Source organism: Rhincodon typus, chromosome 4 (assembly GCF_021869965.1).
Source record: "Rhincodon typus isolate 14 chromosome 4, sRhiTyp1.1, whole genome shotgun sequence".
In the NCBI taxonomy this organism is placed as follows: domain Eukaryota; kingdom Metazoa; phylum Chordata; class Chondrichthyes; order Orectolobiformes; family Rhincodontidae; genus Rhincodon; species Rhincodon typus.
In genome coordinates this window covers 106,920,558-106,938,409 of record NC_063335.1, presented here as the reverse complement: position 1 = coordinate 106,938,409, position 17,852 = coordinate 106,920,558, and the positions used below count along the sequence as shown (strand labels likewise).

Sequence of the window (17,852 nt, the reverse complement as noted above, 5' to 3'; positions counted from 1 at the left end):
AAATGTCGGCCTTCCTGCTCCTCTGATGCTGCTTGGCCTGCTGTGTTCATCCAGCTCTACACCTTGTTATCTCAGATTCTCCAGCATCTGCAGTTCCTACTATCTCCATCCATATGTCTATGTGGTCACACACACATGCTCTGGTACATATTACAGTGTATAAATAGATATTCGGCACATGTAGGCAACACAATCATACAAACTGTGTGTGCAGCAGAGCACCAGGCCGAATACATCAAGACTGGAGTCACTCCAGCAAAATCTGGAATCCAGCCACTGGCAACAGAAGAGTTATTTTTTGAAAATGTATCTGAACAAAAAACTCTTTTGAATATGTTTTTTTTTACAACCCAATCTGGGGCTACAAACCAATGCTGCAAACTAAGAATTAAGCAGTTTTGTGTGAATTGAAAGTTAGCACTTCCCAACATTCTAGATCTGTTTATATACAATAAACAGAAACAATGCAGTGTTGATTATGAACCAGGTCTGAGCATCCAGAGTGGCCACAAATGGCTGTTTCATGCTCCAATATAAAGATGAGGGGCGCTATCTCCTGCAGACTCCATAACAAAGGATATGTAAATGACCCTGGCGGAATATGAATAAGCTTTTGTTGTGAGAGCTTTGTGAGGAGACCAGTCATCTAGCCAGAATACTATTAGAAAAGTCCAGTGGGCTCAGTACACTGCGCAGCAATACATACAGATGATATAAAGTCACTCATTATTATCTGGAATGTGAGTGTGATATTACTGTGGCCCCAGCTGGCTAATAAGGAACACAGAGTTGGGGCATTAACTGACTTGTAGCAAACTGTCACCTTGTCGACAGGGATATGCATCACCCAGACAGACACTCCATGTGATTTTCTTTTTTATCATCACTAGGTCAAAACCGTCTGTCGCAGGGCAGCTAAATGGCGTCTGCCACTAATTCATTTTCTCTTGGCATGTTCTGATTGTTAAATAGTTTGTGTGAGGAACCTGCGAGCTGATAACATTGCAGGAAGGGAAAACTAGGCTTCCTTTATGTGAGTGATAAGAGTAAATAACTGTGTATCTCCACAATCAGTCAGACAGAGGTGTTAGGAACTAGACAGTACAAGAACTGAGATCGAAATGGCATACAGAAGTGGGTAGATTCAATGTCAAATCAGGTATTAAAGAAAAATAAAGAAAGAGGGTCAGAAAGACTGCAAAAGGAAATAAAGGACAGAGTGCAGAAGTTAGAGACAACAAGGTGCAGAGCTGGATGAACACAGCAGGCGAAGCAGCATCATAGGAGCAGAAAGGCTGACGTTTCGGGCCTAGACCCTTCATCAGAAATGGGGGAGGGGAAGGGTGTTCTGAAATAAATAGGGAGAGAGGGGGAGGCGGATAGAAGATGGATAGAGGAGAGGATAGGTGGAGAGGAAACAGACAGGTCGAAGAGGCGGAGTTAATTTCTTTTTAAAGACCCTTTGGTGGTAGTGATATTGTCAGTGGACTAGCATTCCAAAAAACAAAAACAAAGCTGCTGGTAAAGCTCAGCAGGTCTGGCAGCATCTGTGAAGGAGAAAACAGAGTTAACGTTTCGGGTCCGGTGACCCTTCCTCAGAACTGATAGTGGCTGGAAAAATGTCAGTTTATCCGCAGAAAATAAGAAGGTGGGTGGGGTAGGGAGTAAACAATAGGATAGAGCCCAAAGAGAGAGAAAGACAACAAGGTGCAGGGCTGGATGAACACAGCAGGCCAAGCAGCATCATAGGAGCAGAGAGGCTGACGTTTCGGGCCTAGACCCTTCACAGACAAAGGAGTTGCTAACGATCAGGCTGGGAGGGTGAGTAGTTGTTAATGGGGACTGTTACAACAGCGGGTGTGTAATGGCAGGCTGTGGTAACAAGGCCTGGTGTGTGGGGTGGGGGGCTGGGACATGGGAGAGTTTAGGCCCTAAAATTATTGAACTCAATATTGAGTCCGGAGGGCTGTAGGGTCCCCAAGCGGAAAATGAGGTGTTGTTCCTCCAGCTTGCGTTGGGCTTCACTGGAACACTGCAGCAAGCCAGAGACAGATGTTGGCCAGGGAGCAGGGTGGTGCATTGAAGTGGCAGGCAACAGGTAGTTCAGGGTCTTTTTTGCGAGTAGAACGTAGATGTTCTGCAAAACTGTCGCCAAGTCTATGCTTCGTTTCCCCAATGTAGAGGAGACCACATTGTGAGCAGCGAATGCAGTAGACTAAATTCTGGGAAGTGCAGGTGAAGTGTGGTTTCACCTGGAAGGTATGTTTGGGCCCTTGGATACTGGGGGGGGGAGGAGGTAAATGGGCAGGTGTTGCACCTTCGCTGGTTACAGGGGAAGGTGCCGTAGGGCTGTGGGGAGGTGTTGGGGGTGAAGGAACTGTGGACCAGGGTGTCCCGGAGGGAACGGTCCCTGCGGAAGGTGGACAAGGGAGGGGAGGGGAATATGTGTCTGGTGGTGGCATCTTGCTGGAGGTGGCGGAAATGACGTCTGATGGTCTTCTGGATGTAGATGCTGGTGGGATGGTAGGTAAGGATAAGGGGAACCTTATCGCTGTTGTGGGAGGGAAGAGAAGGGGTGAGGGTGGAAGTGCGGGAGATGGGTCGGACCTGGATGAGGGCCCTGTAAACAACGGAGCTGGGGAAACTTCAGTTGAGGAAGAAGGTGGACATTTCGGAGGCTCCCTTGTCGAAGTTGGCCTCATCTGAACATATGGGACGGAGACGGAGGAACTGAGAGAATGGGATGGAGTCTTTACAGGAAGTGGGGTGTGAGGATGTATAGTCCAGGTAGCTGTGGGAGTCAGTGGGTTTGTAATGGATATTAGTGGCCAGTCTATCCCCAGAAATGGAAACATAAATGTCGAGGAAGGGAAGGGAGGAGTCAGAGATAGACCAGGTGAAAGTGAGGGCAGGGTGGAAATTGGAGGCGAAATTGATGAAGTTTTCCAATTCCAGATGAGAGAGGAAAGCAGCACCGACGATATCATCAATGTAACGGAGAAAGAGTTGTGGGTGGAGGCCGGAATAGGACTGGAACAAGGAATGTTCCACTACTCCACGAAGAGACAGGCATAACTAGGGCCTGTGCGGGTACCCATGGCAACCTCTCTTACCTGAAGAAAATGAGTGGAGTTGAAAGAGAAGTTGTTGAGGGAATTCCAAAGTATTCTTAGTATCTTAGTATTCCAAAGACTTAGGTTAATGTTCTCAGAACCTAGATTCAAATGCCATCATTTAAGATGATCAAATGTGAATTTAATTAATAAAATTGGAAACTAGAGAAAAGCAATCGCTGGTCTAATGGTGACCATTAAACCATTATCAGTTGTTGGAAAAACTCATCTGGTTCATTAGTGTCCTTTAGGGAAGGAAATTCTGCCATCCTTACCTGGTCTGGCCTACACGTGACTCCTGACCCATAGCATTGTAGTTGCTTCTTAAATGGCCTCTGAAATGACTTAGTAAATCATGACAAAGTTTGAGAAAAGGAATGAAATGAGACAAACCACGAACAACACACTGGAAATAACAACTACACACACACACAGCGTCATCAACTCTGCAAAGTCCTCCTTACTAAAATCAGAAGACCTGACTAGTCAATCGATAGCCTGAGGTTGTCATACTCATGGAATTATACCTTGCAGGGTATATGCTAGACATCAGTGTCACCATGCCTAGGCGTGTCCTGTCCCTCTGTCAGGACAGACAGACCAGAGCTGGAGGCACAGTGATATACGCGCAGGACGGATTTGCCATTGAATCAAAGTCTTGATGTACTGGTCCGTGTACACCAGTCAATAGAAATAAATAGGCAGGTGCAGCAAGCAATTAGGAAGGTAAATGGCATATAAGCCTTCATTGTAAGACGATTTGAGTTCAGATGTAGGGACGTCTTACTGCATTTTCACAGAACCTTGACGAAAACACACGTGGAGCCCTGTCTTGGTCTTCCTACTGATAAAGGATACACTTGCCACAGAGGGAGTGCAGCAGACGTCTACTGGGCCAATACCAGGAATAGCAGGACTAGCCTATAGGGGGGGTGCAGGGGATTGGTTCGACTCAGTCTGTATTCACTAGAGTTTAGAAGGATGAGAGGGATCTACTTAAAGTTCCAAAAAGGCTGATTGGACTAGATACTTGGAGGATGTTTTCCCTGATTGGGAAGTCTAGAACAACGAGTCAGTCTCAGGATATAGGATAGACCTTTTAGGACCGAGATGATGAAACATTTCTTCACTCAAAGGGTAGTGAGCCTGTGGAATTCTCTATCGTAGAGGACTCTGGAGGCCAAGTCACAGAAATATTTTCAAGAAAGAGATAGTTTTTTCTAAATGAAAAGTATTAAGAGGAATGGGGGAAAAGCGAGAATATAGCATTGAGACAGAGAATTAGCTGTAATCATATTAAAACATGGAGCAGCTTGTGGGGCCAAATGGCCCACTCTGCTCTTACTTTCCATGTTTCTATGATATCACTGCTTCACCATGCCAGCATCAAGTGGCCAACAAGAGGGAAAAACATACTTGACCTTATCTTTACCAATCTGCCTATCGCAGATCCATCTGACCACAAGGCTATTGGTAGGATTGATCACTACGCTGTCCTTGCAGAGACAAAGTCTTGTCTTCACCATGCTAAATATGAAGACTTTGAACTGATCTAACACCTCAAAACTGGAAATCCATGAAATGCTCTAGGCCATCATCAGCAGAATTGTATTCATCCAAAATCAGCAGCCTCATGGATTGCCATATTCCCTACTCTACCATCACCGTCAGCCAATGGGCGCATGGAGATTGGAGGACAGCATGCCAGGAACAGCACCAGGCGTACCTAACAATGAGGTGTCAACAAGGTGAAGCTACAAAACAGGATTACTTGCATGTCGAATGGTATAAGCAGCAAGTGGTGGACACAGATAAGCAAGCCCACAACTATCGGATCAGTTCTAAGCTTGCAGTTCTGTCACGTCCAGTCATGAATGACAGTGGAAATTTAAACTCTCTGCGTGGAGGAGACTTCATAAATATCCCCAAGTTCAATGATGAGAGTGTCCAACACATCTGTGCAAAAGACAAGGCTGAAGCATACACAAGGATTTAGCCTGAAGTGGTGAGTGGATGATCCTTCTCAGCTCCCTCTTGCGGTCTCGTGCATCAGAGATGCCAGTCTTCAGCCAATTCAATTCACTCCACTCCAGAAAAACACTTGATTGGTTTGAGTGATACATAGTACAAGGGAAAAGGATTGTGATTGTTGGAGGTCAATAATATCAGCGCGTGACAAATCACAACTGTTGCACCACTTCAGGAGTTTCTCAAGGAAGCATGATCCAATCATCTACAGTTGCTTCACCAATGAGCTGCCCTCTGTCTGAGTTCAGAGGTGGGAATGTTCACTAATGAGGCAGCAAATTCGCAAAACGTTCAGTACAATGCCTGACTCCTTGGACATTGAGGAAGTTCCTCAAAGACCTGTACAACATTCAGAGTTGGATCAATAATTAGCAAGTAACATTCATAATATATAAGTGTCAGGCAAAGACCACATTCAACAAGAGAGAATTCACCTATCGCCCTTTGATACGCAATGGCATTATCATCTGAGTTCCCTACCATCAACATTCCCCTGATACTGAACTGGGCTAGCTAAATAACTATTGTGATAACAAGGGCAGGTATGAGACTAGAATCGTGCAGCAAGTAACTCCTGAATCCCAAAGTCCTGTCCACCATCTACAAGACACTGTCAGGACTGCAACCTCAACATTCTGAACATGGCAGTCGGCATGGCAACACAGATCACAGCAATGACTTCTGATTCCATATATCAATGCCATGCATGAAGCTCCGAAATCCACGCAGAAGAAAGAAGTTAGAATGAACACTGGTCAGGAGGGTAATGGAATACTCCCCACTTGCCTGCAATCGTGAAGCTTCAACAAGCTTCAACAAGCTCAACATTATCTAGCAAGCTAGCACACTTGATTGACAACCCATCTACCAACTTAAACTTGAACTCCCTCCACCACTGATACAGTCACAGCAGTGCGTGCCACCTACATGATGTACTGCAGCAATTCAACAAGGCTCTCTATACAGTACCCAACATCACTATCATCTGGAAGGACAAGGGCAACTATTTCAATGGAAACACAGCCACTCGCAATTCCCCTCCAAGCCACACACCATCTTGATTTCATAGAATCAAGATATGTTATGGTGTAGAACAGGCTATTTGGCCAATCATCTCTGCACTAGCTCTTCAAAGGAGCATCACTACCTGGTATGCTAATAGAGATAACACAGCATGGAGCTGGAGGAATACAGCAGGCCAGGCAGCATCAGAGGAGCAGGAAAGCTGACGTTTCGGGTCAGGACCCTTCTTCAGAAATGGGGGAGGGGAAGAGGGCTCTGAAATAAATAGAGAGGGGGGTTTTGGGCTGGGAGATGTAGGTGGGATGGTCATAGCAGGTAGGTAGTGGTGGGGATTGGTGGGAAGAGCAGATAGGTGGGAGAGAAGATGGACAGGTTGTGTCAGGTCAAGGAGGTGGGGATGAGAGGGAGGGTTAGTCATGGGATGAGGACGGGGGGTGGGGAGATTTTGAAGCTAGTAAAGTCCACATTGGGTTGTAGGCTTCTAAGGTGGAACATGAGGTGCTGCTCCTCCAGTTTCTGGGTGGCGTCGTTGTGACACTGGAGGAGGCCCAGGATGGAAATGTCGTCTAGGGAGTGGGAGGGGGAGTTGAAATGCTTCGCGACTGGGAGATGTTGTCATTTGTCGCAAACTGAGCGCAGGTGCTCTACAAAGTGGTCTCCGAGCTTCCGCTTTGTCTCACTGATGTAGAGGAGGCCACATCGGGAACAGAGGATAAAATAGGCCACATTGGCGAATGTGCAGGTGAACATCTGTCTGATGTGGAAGGTTTTTTTGGGGCCTGGGATGGAGGTGAGGGGGGAGGAGTAGGGGCAGGTGTAGCACTTCCTATGGTTGCAGGGAAAGGTGCCGGGGGTGGTGGGGCTAGTGGGGAGTGTGGAGCGGACGAGGGAGTTGCAGAGAGCGCGATCCCTCCGGAAGGCAGATAAGGGTGGGGAGGGAAATATATCCTTCGTAGTGGGGTCAGATTTATGCTGTTTTCTTCCCATATCTTTGCACATTATTTGCATGCAAGTAACCAAATGTCCTCTTGGCTGCCTCCACTGAACCTACCTCTATCACATTTCCAAAGTAGTCCATTCGAGACTCTAACCATTTGTTGTAAGAAAAAGTTATTTCTCACATCATATTTGCTCCTTCTGCTAATCACTTTAAATCTACATTCTCTCATTCTTGATCCTTTTTATGATCGGGAACAAATTCTCCCTATCTACTTTATTTAGCCTGCTTATGATTTTGAAAACCTCTACCAAATCTCTTCTCAGCCTTCTTCTTTCCAAAAGTATGCACTACTCCAACAGAGCTCTAACAAGTGTCTTATACAAGTTCAAGCCCTTGCACTTGTAGATATGTCCCTTTAAACAAAAGCCGAGGATACTTGGAATTATATTACCATTTCTTAACTGCTGGTGGGTCAAAATCCTGTAACTCCCTCCTCAATAGCACTGTGGGTGTATCTATACCCCAAAGGATACAGCCATTCAAGAATGTGGCTCCCAATCAGCTTCTCCACAGCAGTTAGATACAGACAAATGATAGAATCCCCGCAGTGTGAAAGCAGGCCATTCAGCCCATTGAGTCCACACCAATCCTCTGAGGAGCACTGTGCCCAGACCCACCCACCCCCACCCTAGAACACTGCATTTCCCATGGCTAAATCTACCTAGCCACCACATCCCTACACACTAGGGGCAATTTAGCACAGCCAATCCACCTAACCTGCACATCTTTGAACTGTTGGAGGAAAACCACACAGACATGGGGAAAACGTGCAAACTCCAAACAGACAGTCACCCAAGGCTGGGACAGAACCCAGGTCCCTGGTACTGCAAGGCAGCAGTGCTAGCCACTGAACCACCATGCAGCTCAGTGCTGTGCCTGCTGTTCCCTGGGCAATTCTGGATGTGGACCTTGGACCACTTTGCCTGACACTACTCAGCCTGCAGGCCTGGCTCAACAGCAAGCCCTCCAAAAGCAAGCTCAAGCCTGGGGCAGTCCGTGGACAGATTCTCCACACATGATAGCAGTGATTCCACGGCCAGCAAGCTGGGATGTAGCTCACATTGAGGAAGCAAAGTAAGAATGAGAGTGGTCCAGATGCAGCTGGACAGTAGTACCTCAGGAAACAAACCCCTCTACTTCAGCACCCCATCTGTTCTCCCTGACCCAGGTCCTCAGCCTCCAACATTGCACAAAGTCCTTCCGGTCGACTATCTCCCTTCGAGAACCATTCCTTAATACAAAGTTTAAGATTTGCTTTTGTCTGTTGGAGCTGGTGTTAGTTACAATAAAGTTGTTTTTAAAACAATAAATGTTGGCCCAATCTGCAATGCCCGCAGCCCATGAATTACTTTTTCTAAAAAAAAATTGATCTGACTGGCACAGAGACAGTAAGAACTGCTGATGCTGGAGTCAGGGATAACACAGTGTGGAGCTGGAGGAGCACAGCAGGCCAGGCAGTATCAGAGGAGCAGGAAAGTTGACGTTTCCGGTCGGGACCCTTCTTCAGAAAATTTCTGCTTCTCTGATGCTACCTGGCCTGCTGTGTTCCTCCAGCTCCACACTGTGTCGTCTCTTGATCTGACTGGCAGCGATGAACACATCTCACATCATTAAAAGGTATTGTTTCAAAATGACCTGACAATTTCTTGTTTATGTTGCCCATGCAAGTGCAACTTAAAGCTGCTCAGTGCAATTCAGTGAGGCAGAGAGTGAGGTGCTTTTTTTCTGCTAAGTTACTGACAAAGGGGTTCAATCCTAACACAAACACTTTCGGATTTTTGAGTTTCTGGCACACGTTTGCTGTACCACTACTTTCCTAGTGACCACCATCAAAATGTATGCACCAAAAGTAGAGGCTGAATAGTCCGGGACTATTTTGATGGGTGACCTTATAGAGATTTATAAGGTCATGAGGGGCATGGATAGGGTGAATAGCCAAGGTCATGTCCCCAGGGTAGGGGAGTCCAAAACTAGAGAGCACAGGTTGAAGGTGAGAGGGGCAAGATTTAAAAGGGACCTAAGGGGCAACTTTTTCACTCAGGGGGTGGTGAGTCTGTGGAATGAGCTGCCAGAGGAAGTGGCAGAGGCTGGTACAATTACAACATTTCAAAGGTATCTAGATTGGTATATGAATAGGAGGGGTTGAGAGGGATATGGACCAAATGCTGGTAAATGGCACTACATTAATTTAGGATAGCTAGTCAGTATGGATGAGTTGGACTGAAGGGCCTGTTTACATGTCGTACATCTCTATGATTCTCTAAGTGCAGAAGTCAGACACCAGATTATAGTCCAACAGGTTTATTTGAAATCACAAGCTTTGGGAGCGTTGCAATCAGTTGTGGGGAGGGGTCACCGAACCCGAAACATTGAATCTGATCTTTTCTTCCGGGGTGCTGCCAGACCTGCTGAGCTTTTCCAGCAACTTCTGTTTTTGTTCCTGATTTACAGCATCCGCAGTTCTTTCGGTTTTTATAACCTGGTGTGGTGGGACTTCTGACCTTTTGCGCAGTCCAGTCCGACACCTCCACACCATGACTCTCTACGTTCGAGTGACTATCTTACACAGTTCTGAGGAAGGGTCACCGGACCCAAAACGTTAACTCTGTTTTCTCCTCCACAGATGCTGCCAGACCTGCTGAGCTTTTCCAGCAACTTTGTTTTCGTTACAGTTTGCAACGTGCACACATTGGGCGCCCCCATTAGGATGAGGGTCTGCGTATGTGTGTGTGCGCCTCACCATTCATTCCAACATTCAAAAAATGCTCATTAAAAAAACTACCAGTAAAACTACCTCCAACTGCTTTTTTTTGCTCAACGCCCTCCTTCAAAAAAAAACCCAAAATGCTTATTATTTATCCCTCCGGCAACCGCTATCTTTTAAGAAGCGAGTCAGAAAAGTGGTTATCCAACCAGAGCTCAGTGACGCTCTCTTCACAGCCAGCCCTTAATCCGCCAGACATCTCCTGTTGGCTCATTTCGAATCTGTGTGAATGTGACAGGATAGATGGTTCTCTTTGAAACCAGATCCCGCAGCGTTAAAAATAAAGAAGCGCCGAGTGGAGGGGCAGCAGAGCGAAGCACACTACTTATGAACCTCTATTTCTCACCGAACTGTATTCTCAGCAGATTAAAACAAAACACTTTCCCCCCCCCCCCCGACAAATATTTTACAGCCGGCAAGCAACGCACCGTCATAATTGTAAAATAATGAAGAGGATTCCGTTCAAATCAAACTGGGGACGGAGAGATCACAAATGAATGGGTCTTAACAAAATAAGGGGCGAAATGTGTACCGTATGTATCATAAAAACGGCACCAAATTTAAACTTGCAATTGGAGATCATATATGAGGGAATCTTCAACTAAAGTGGACTAAATTTAAGATTGAGATCATTTATCATAATTTTTTTTAAAAAAGGGACGAAATTTAAAATTGTAATTGGGGATCATATACGACGGAAGAATATTCAATTTAAAAAGGGATTAAATTTAAGATCATAATTGGCAGATCGTATATCTTCGTTTGGAAAGGGACGAGATTTAAAACTACTGTCATTGGGGATCATAAATCTTAAAAATAATTAGCGGACTAAGCTCAAAATCATGAACAAAAACAAAGTTGCTGGAAAAGCTTAGCAGGTCTGGCAGCATCTGTGGAGGAGAAAACAGAGTTAGCGTTTCGGGTCCGTCAGAACTCAAGATCATGTTCAAGTCCAAGTGGGGAAATCGTGAAGGGGACGTTAGTGGTAACACTGAAGGAACTAGAAAGCAAAACACAATCATATAAAATAAACATATCAAATAATTTTAGTGACACTGAAGAGATGAATGCAATAATCAAACCTGTTATAAATGGGAGGATTTTGGTGGTGAGAAATAATGTAGGAGAGAGGAGACACAGGAAGGTAATGTTAGCGGCAGTGAGCAACGTCTGAGCACTGTCTCTATCTCTCTCTCACCTTAAGATAGTCGTTTTCCGAGCGGAGCTCCTCAATCTCTCTGAGCAGCTCCTGGTGCAGCGACCTCCCAGCGCTTTCCTGAGCCTCAGCGGCCGGACTGGAGAACTTGCCAGCCCGCGACTCTTGCCTGGCTTTGGCGGCCCCGGGCCCGTGCTCTCCATCAGTGGCATTGCTGCCTTGAGCCGGGGACCGGCGCTGCTGCTGCTCGGGGGTAAGCGGCGCTCCGCCGGCTGCCTGCTGCTGCTGGCTCTCTCGGCATCTCCTCCCGCTCTCGGCGTCGCTGGAGCCGGTACCGGACTCGGCGTCGCTGGTGGTGGCCAGCTCCCCGGGGGCCGGGCGCTGCTCGTCGGACAGAGGCTCGGAAGCGCAGTCGGACAGATCGGAGCTGCTATCGGTATGGCTGGTCTTGGCGAGGGGAGAGGGGGACGGAGCCTGGGTCGCTGTCGTTGATGACAGCCCAGGGCTGGGCTCGATCAGGAGGCATTTCTTGACTTTTCTGAGCTGGTGCTGCTGTTCCTGATGGTGGTGTCTGCCTTTCTCCTGGTGTCCCTTGGAGCTGGAGAGCCTCTTGGCTAAGTGGGGGGCGGACAGGGGAGACTTGGCAGAGGGGACACCCGCTTTCCCCCCGGCCGAGGTTTTGTCCTTACCGCCCCCCAGGACTCCGCTCCTCCTGGTGAGTCGGCCGTGAGCAGCTAGCAGCAACCCGGGGACGTGTTGCTGATGTGGGGGCTGCAGCTGAGGTTTGGAGAGAGGAAGGGTCGGGGACGAAGGCGGCGGTAACACCCCGGGTTTGGGGGGCAGGCAGAGCTTGGCAGCGGAGGACGCTCGGCAGTGAAGATCCTTCAGGGGTCTGGCCGGGGAAGGAGCTCTGTTCAGCCGCTTCTTCTCCACGCACTGCTGCTGCTGGATCTCAGGGCTCCCATTGACCGTCTCCATCCCCGCCGTGATCCTCTTAAGATCCTGCAGTCTCCGCCGAGCAGCCTTGCAAAAACACACCGGCTACCCCTCTCTCCCTTTCTGTGGGCATCACTCCTCCTTCAGTTATTGTGATTCTCACCCCCACCTCCCCTCTCAAGTGTTGCTGACAGCCCGGATCCAATTGTATTTAAAACCCGGCACACACCAACCCAGAAATTTGCAAATGGGAGTGAATGGCCATTTCCTTGCCCTCTCTTATTTACACCGATCCTGGTGCCTAATGTAGCGAAATCTCTCCTCTCCTCTGCTTATGGGGTTAGGTTTTCTCCATACCTGGCTTTTCTCCTCTCTCCTTTCCCCCCTCTCTGCTCCCGACCTGATTAAGACGGAGAGAGAGGAAAAAAAAAATGAAAAAAAACTGCAGCCTCGGCTGACGCCAGTAGCTGAACGCATGCGTGTCTATCCAAGCCAGACCCCTCTATGTAAAGGGGGCATCAGCAGCCTGATCTGATGTAGTAAATACAGCCAGCAGTTTGCATCGTTGTGCGTGCGTGTAAACCCAAGGAACAAACCGTTTGCTGTTTATATGCGTGAAACTGAATGTTGAATATGTTTGTTTGTTGTTGCAGGAGAGCCGTCTATCGTTTGTTTTGATAAGAGCCATCATTAAGGGCAGACAATCATTCCAGTTTTAATTAAAATTGATCTCTGCAAGCCACTTGCAAGCCAGAAGAGAGAGAAAAAAAATCACATTTAAAAAAAGAATAATTTTTTAACACTTTTTGAACGCCCTCCCCTTCATCCTGGGCAATTTTAATCCCTCAGTTACGGTCACAAAGACAGGTTATCTGGGTGAGAGTTTGTTCTCTGCAAACTTGACAGCCTGGTTTCCCACATTGTATTGGTTACTGCTCTTCAAAAGTACTCTGTTGGACACAGAGCGCTAATGAGTTGTCCAGTGGTCGTGAATTAGCCCTATGTAGATGGATAAGACCACGGCAGAAGTAAGCCATTCAACCCATCGAGTTCATTCCGCTATACACTGAGATCACGGTTGATCTGATAATCCTCAACTCCATTTTCCTGCCTTTTACCCCATAACCCCCGATTCATGCACTGAATAAAAAAAAACTGTCTTTCTCAGGCTTAAGTATACCTAATCTCGACCTTGAATACACTTCAGTTTTTATAAAGCAGGAAATTACACAATGCCCCAAGAATACCCACAACAAGAGTTTGCAACTGTAACCATGTGATGGGGTACATTTGATAGCTCCTGACAATAGCTAGGGGACCATGATGCATGATTAAACCACACTCTTTCAAAGTGATGCAGGCAGTATCATGCTACCCAATAATTACCAGGCTTGAAATGTTCAGTCAGGCAGAATCCTTTCATGCTCCTGCTGCTGAGCTTCTCAACATATAGGGTAGAGTTCACACACAGTGCCTGCAAAGTGACTTGCATGCAAAGAAGTCTGGAGGGAGATGTATGGTTTTTGTCGAGGTTCATGCCCACAGTTCCATAATGCAGAACACTGTGCTGTCCATGCTGTTCCCAGGTCACACATTGTGACAATCATCCATTGTACCCAGAGGATCATCAACTCCGTGAAAAATGCTCTTTGATCTGCCTAAAACTTGTTGGTTTTCTGGAGCAAACATTCATCCTCAACTGAGTGTTGCAGACTGATCTAAGGATCTAGCACCAGTGGTTAGCACTGCTGCCTCACAGTGGCAGGGACCTGGGCTCGACTCCACCCTCAGGCAACTGTCTGTTTGTACGTTCTCCCCGTGTCTGTGTGGGTTTCTGCTGGGTGCTCCAATTTCCTCCCACAGTCCAAAGATGCGCAAGTTAGGTAGATTGGCTGTGCTAAATTGCCCATAGTGTCCAAGGATATGTGGGTTAGATGATTTAGCCATGGGAGCTGCAGGGTTATGGGACAAGAATGGGTAGGATTGTCAGTATGGGCTTGGTGGGCTGAATGGCCTACTTCCACACTGTAGGGATTCAATAAGCACTAAAGCTTTCGGCAGCTGCAACAGAGGTGCAATGGGGAAAGATCCACACTACCTATACTTTTCAGCCATAGTACCTAGAGCAGCTAGAAACTATAAAATCCCTCAGGCTGCGTGCCTTATAAAGAATATAAATTGAATATCAAAGGTACCAATACAACCTTAGGTCCAAGAATAGGCATCTCTAAAGTTAAATAACCAAGTTCTTTGGTTAAACCCAACAGACAGAGTTTGATCAACCTTCCTATATTTACTGACTGTTGAAAAGCAGGTTCAGTTCCTCCATCCTCAAGCAACTGTCTCCGTAATAACCTCAGGATCTTCTTATTCTACAAGTCTCTTGGATAAGTCAAATGTTTAAACCTTATTTATAAGCACATCTGGCCATAATACAGCAAAAAAACTAGCAAGCTCTAGCTCACTTTAATTTGAAACCAAGTTTCTGCATTTTTAATCCTTAAGATGACCCATAATGGAGAGTTGAGTGCTTGCTTTTGATCGGCATGGACTCAATGGGCTGAAGAGTCTTTTTCTGTGCTGTAGACCTCAATGTTTCTGTAATTATTACATTACTACTTAATTGAATCTTAAGTACCATGGTGGGATTTGCACTGGTGCCCCAGTCAGGGAGTCAGGGCTGTGGATTACTAGAAATGTGACATTACCACATTGTCACACTCAAGTACTTTTAAAGTGAGATTACTATTGTAGTGTAGGAAACACAACAGACAGTTTGAACACTGCAAGTTCCTACAAAGACCAATGTGGTAATAAACATATTTGTAAAATATTTGTTCCTGGGCTGTAAGCATTGCTAGCTAAGTTAGCATTTATTGCCCAACTATAATTGCTCTCGTTCTGAGTAACTTGCTCGGCTATTTCAGAGGGCTGTTAAGAGTCAGCCACATTGCTGTGGGTCTGAAGTCACATGTAAGCCAGACTAGGTAAGGACAGTAAATTTCCTCCCCAAAGACATATTAGTGAGCCAGATGGGTTTTTATGAAAATTGGCAAATGCTACAAGGTTGCCATTATACAAGCTATTTTTGATTCCTTAATATTTAAAATTGAGGTCAAATTTAAACATCCGCTATCGCAGGCTTCAAATCCATATCCACAGAACATTAGTCTGGGACTGTGGGTAACCAGTCCACTGACAATGTTGGTTGAGGGATAAATATCAGCCAAAACACTGGGAAGCACTTCCTAGCTCTTCTTCAAAATAGCAGGACCATGTTGAGGACACCCAGAAGACCAGGAAGACAAAATCTTCATTTCAATTTCTTGTCCGAAAGGCAGCATCTACAATGCTCCCTCAATATTCCCTGCTGCCACAATCATTGTTCAACAGATGAAACCGCAGCCTGTCCCTATCCAAATTCCATGCCAGAGTTTTCAAGGTTTGTAATCTTTGTTTCTGGGACATGTTGCAGTAAACTTTATTTGTGGTTTACACTTAAAATGTCAAAACCAGACTAAATAGCTGCAAAACCCAACAGGAACTTGATATGGAGATCCAGGAGCATGTGCAGCTGAAAGATAACAGCGCACAATTATCTAGGTAATGTCCTCGAGTTAGGTTTTTTGAAAGTTAATTTATTAAATTCTGCTTTGGATTTGGTGACATTTGGCAGTTGTGGCTCAGCTAACAAATCTCCATGCAAAGTAGATTTAAAACTCTAAGAATCTAAAACAATTTTATTTTTACACTTGTGCATATTTATGCACTGATTGTACAATTCAATGCAATGGAAAATCACATCTTAGCTGTCTGCTTTCCAATATAAACACTCAGTATATTTTGAGGCCCTTTGTGTCCTTTTAGGGTCATAGTCTGAACTCCTGGAAGAAATTCACGCTGCAGTGACATTCGCTTATATATGCATTAAGTGTCACTTGAATACATACAAATTTCCTTTGGATGAGTAATGACCATTGTTGTACTGCTGCTTCATTATTAGAACCACCGTGTGATTTGATTTTGTATTCATAACAAAATTAGTGTTGCACAATTTCATAATAGACTTCATTAAATGCATGGCCAGAACAAAATTTCACAATGGACCCCATTAGATACTTTAAATAAATAGTATATGGGGCAAGGGAGAGCAAAGTGGAGTGATGTAGCTGCTGTTAAAGGTTTAGCTCACCATTGCAAAGGAGGTTGTGGTGATAAAAGGACACTGAACTAATTGTTCAAGATGGCCCAGCAGAAGCATGTGTAAAACACAGTCCTAAGACTTATCCTGGATATACATCACGACATTTAGCTGGTCAGGTAATACATGAACATTAAATTGTGTGAAAACCATTCCTACACATTATTGCAATGGCGTTGATCTGTAAAACCCTAATGTGACACCATGTGTGATCTCATGTACCCAAAAGATTCTTTCCACATTGGCCTTCTGTCCAATTGATAGCTCCTTCCACTAGAAGTTACAGCACTAGTTGGGGGTATCATGGAGGTTTTATTGTGCAAAACTGAGATATGAACTCATGGCATCTGATCTTTTCCCCTTACTGGAGACGTCAATAATGTGAGGGACATAGATTTAGGTTAAAGAGCAGAAAGTTTAAAGGGGATGTGTTTCTACGTTTATGTTTCTATGTTTCATCCAGAGTGTGGTGGTTGTCTGGAGCTCACTATCTGAAAAGGGTTGGGGGTGGGGTGGTGGGGTGAGGGGGTAGAGACGGGAACTATCACAACATTTATGAAGTAGTTAGATAAATACATTAAAAGTAATCGTATTCAAGGCTACAATCCAAGTGCTGTGAAATGGGATTAGAGTAAATGGGTATTTGATAACAGATGTGGGCATGATGGGCCATGCTGTAAAACCATATGACTCTACATGATATTTGTAAATGTTATATTTACCATACCACGAGTTAGTCCACTATTGACTTCTCACTAGCAGCTTGTGTAACAACTCAGGTGTTGGTCTGTGATCGGGTGAAGAAGGAATACCAAGTGTGGGAAGAGGGGAAAGGAAAAGTGGATACATTGATAACAGCTCTGTGAAACAAATTGTTTCAACTTTTGGCACCCAATACTAACTTTAAGAATTTACTATCCTGGTATTATGTTTTGTCTGCTAGGGGCATGTATCATAACTCTGAATACATTTATACAGATAATTATTATCATAACCACATAAAAGGCATTTTCTCAAAGTGATCTATGAGCTAAGAATTTCTCTCTGGCAATGTAATCTGCTTTTAACTTGCAAGAGATTAAATTTAAAAATATACAAGGACAAAGTTGTAGTTTTAAACAAGACAGTTTATTTTCTGTAAAACTACTATGTAGTTTTCAAGTAAAAGTGATACAGTTATTAGCTGAACATACATATGCAAAGATTACGAGTATAAAGGCAATCGAAGTAAGATCAGTCTCTAAGATCATTGCAGGCCTGATGCTTCTTTGAATTTCTCTTTGCAAAATCAAGGCATTGAAATTTGAAGTCAAAGTCAGCAAGCTGTGATTGCTTTTGAGGTTGAATCATTGGTGTTTCTCTGTTCAACTGGACTCTGCAGGTCAGCAGATTTTGCCAGAGACAGAGAAAGTTTCTTGTTCCCTACCCATTCTAAGGTTATAGCACTTACAGATGCTTGGCTGATTGTTGCAGGTCATCTATTGTTTCTGAATACCTTTCTCTTTACTTCCTTTGGCCAAGAACTCTCTGTCATGAAGCCTTTCAGAGATTTTCCTGGGCATTCTGCACAAAATAGCTGTTCTCAGCCAAACTCATAACTTCAATGAGTCACTGTTCCAAAAGAAAAGGTA

General features: G+C 45.2%; 1 protein-coding gene across 1 annotated transcript in view; it reads right to left on the bottom strand.

Annotated features, from left to right (window-relative positions):
• The window catches only part of LOC109914334 (microtubule cross-linking factor 1), a 162,378-nt gene extending 149,815 nt beyond the window's left edge, over nucleotides 1–12,563 (bottom strand). The window contains exon 1 of the mRNA XM_048596189.1: nucleotides 11,127–12,563. Coding sequence (XP_048452146.1) covers nucleotides 11,127–12,062 — 936 coding nt within the window. The 5' untranslated portion in view covers nucleotides 12,063–12,563. The remainder of the gene's footprint in view (nucleotides 1–11,126) is intronic.
• Nucleotides 12,564–17,852: the final 5,289 nt, after the last annotated feature.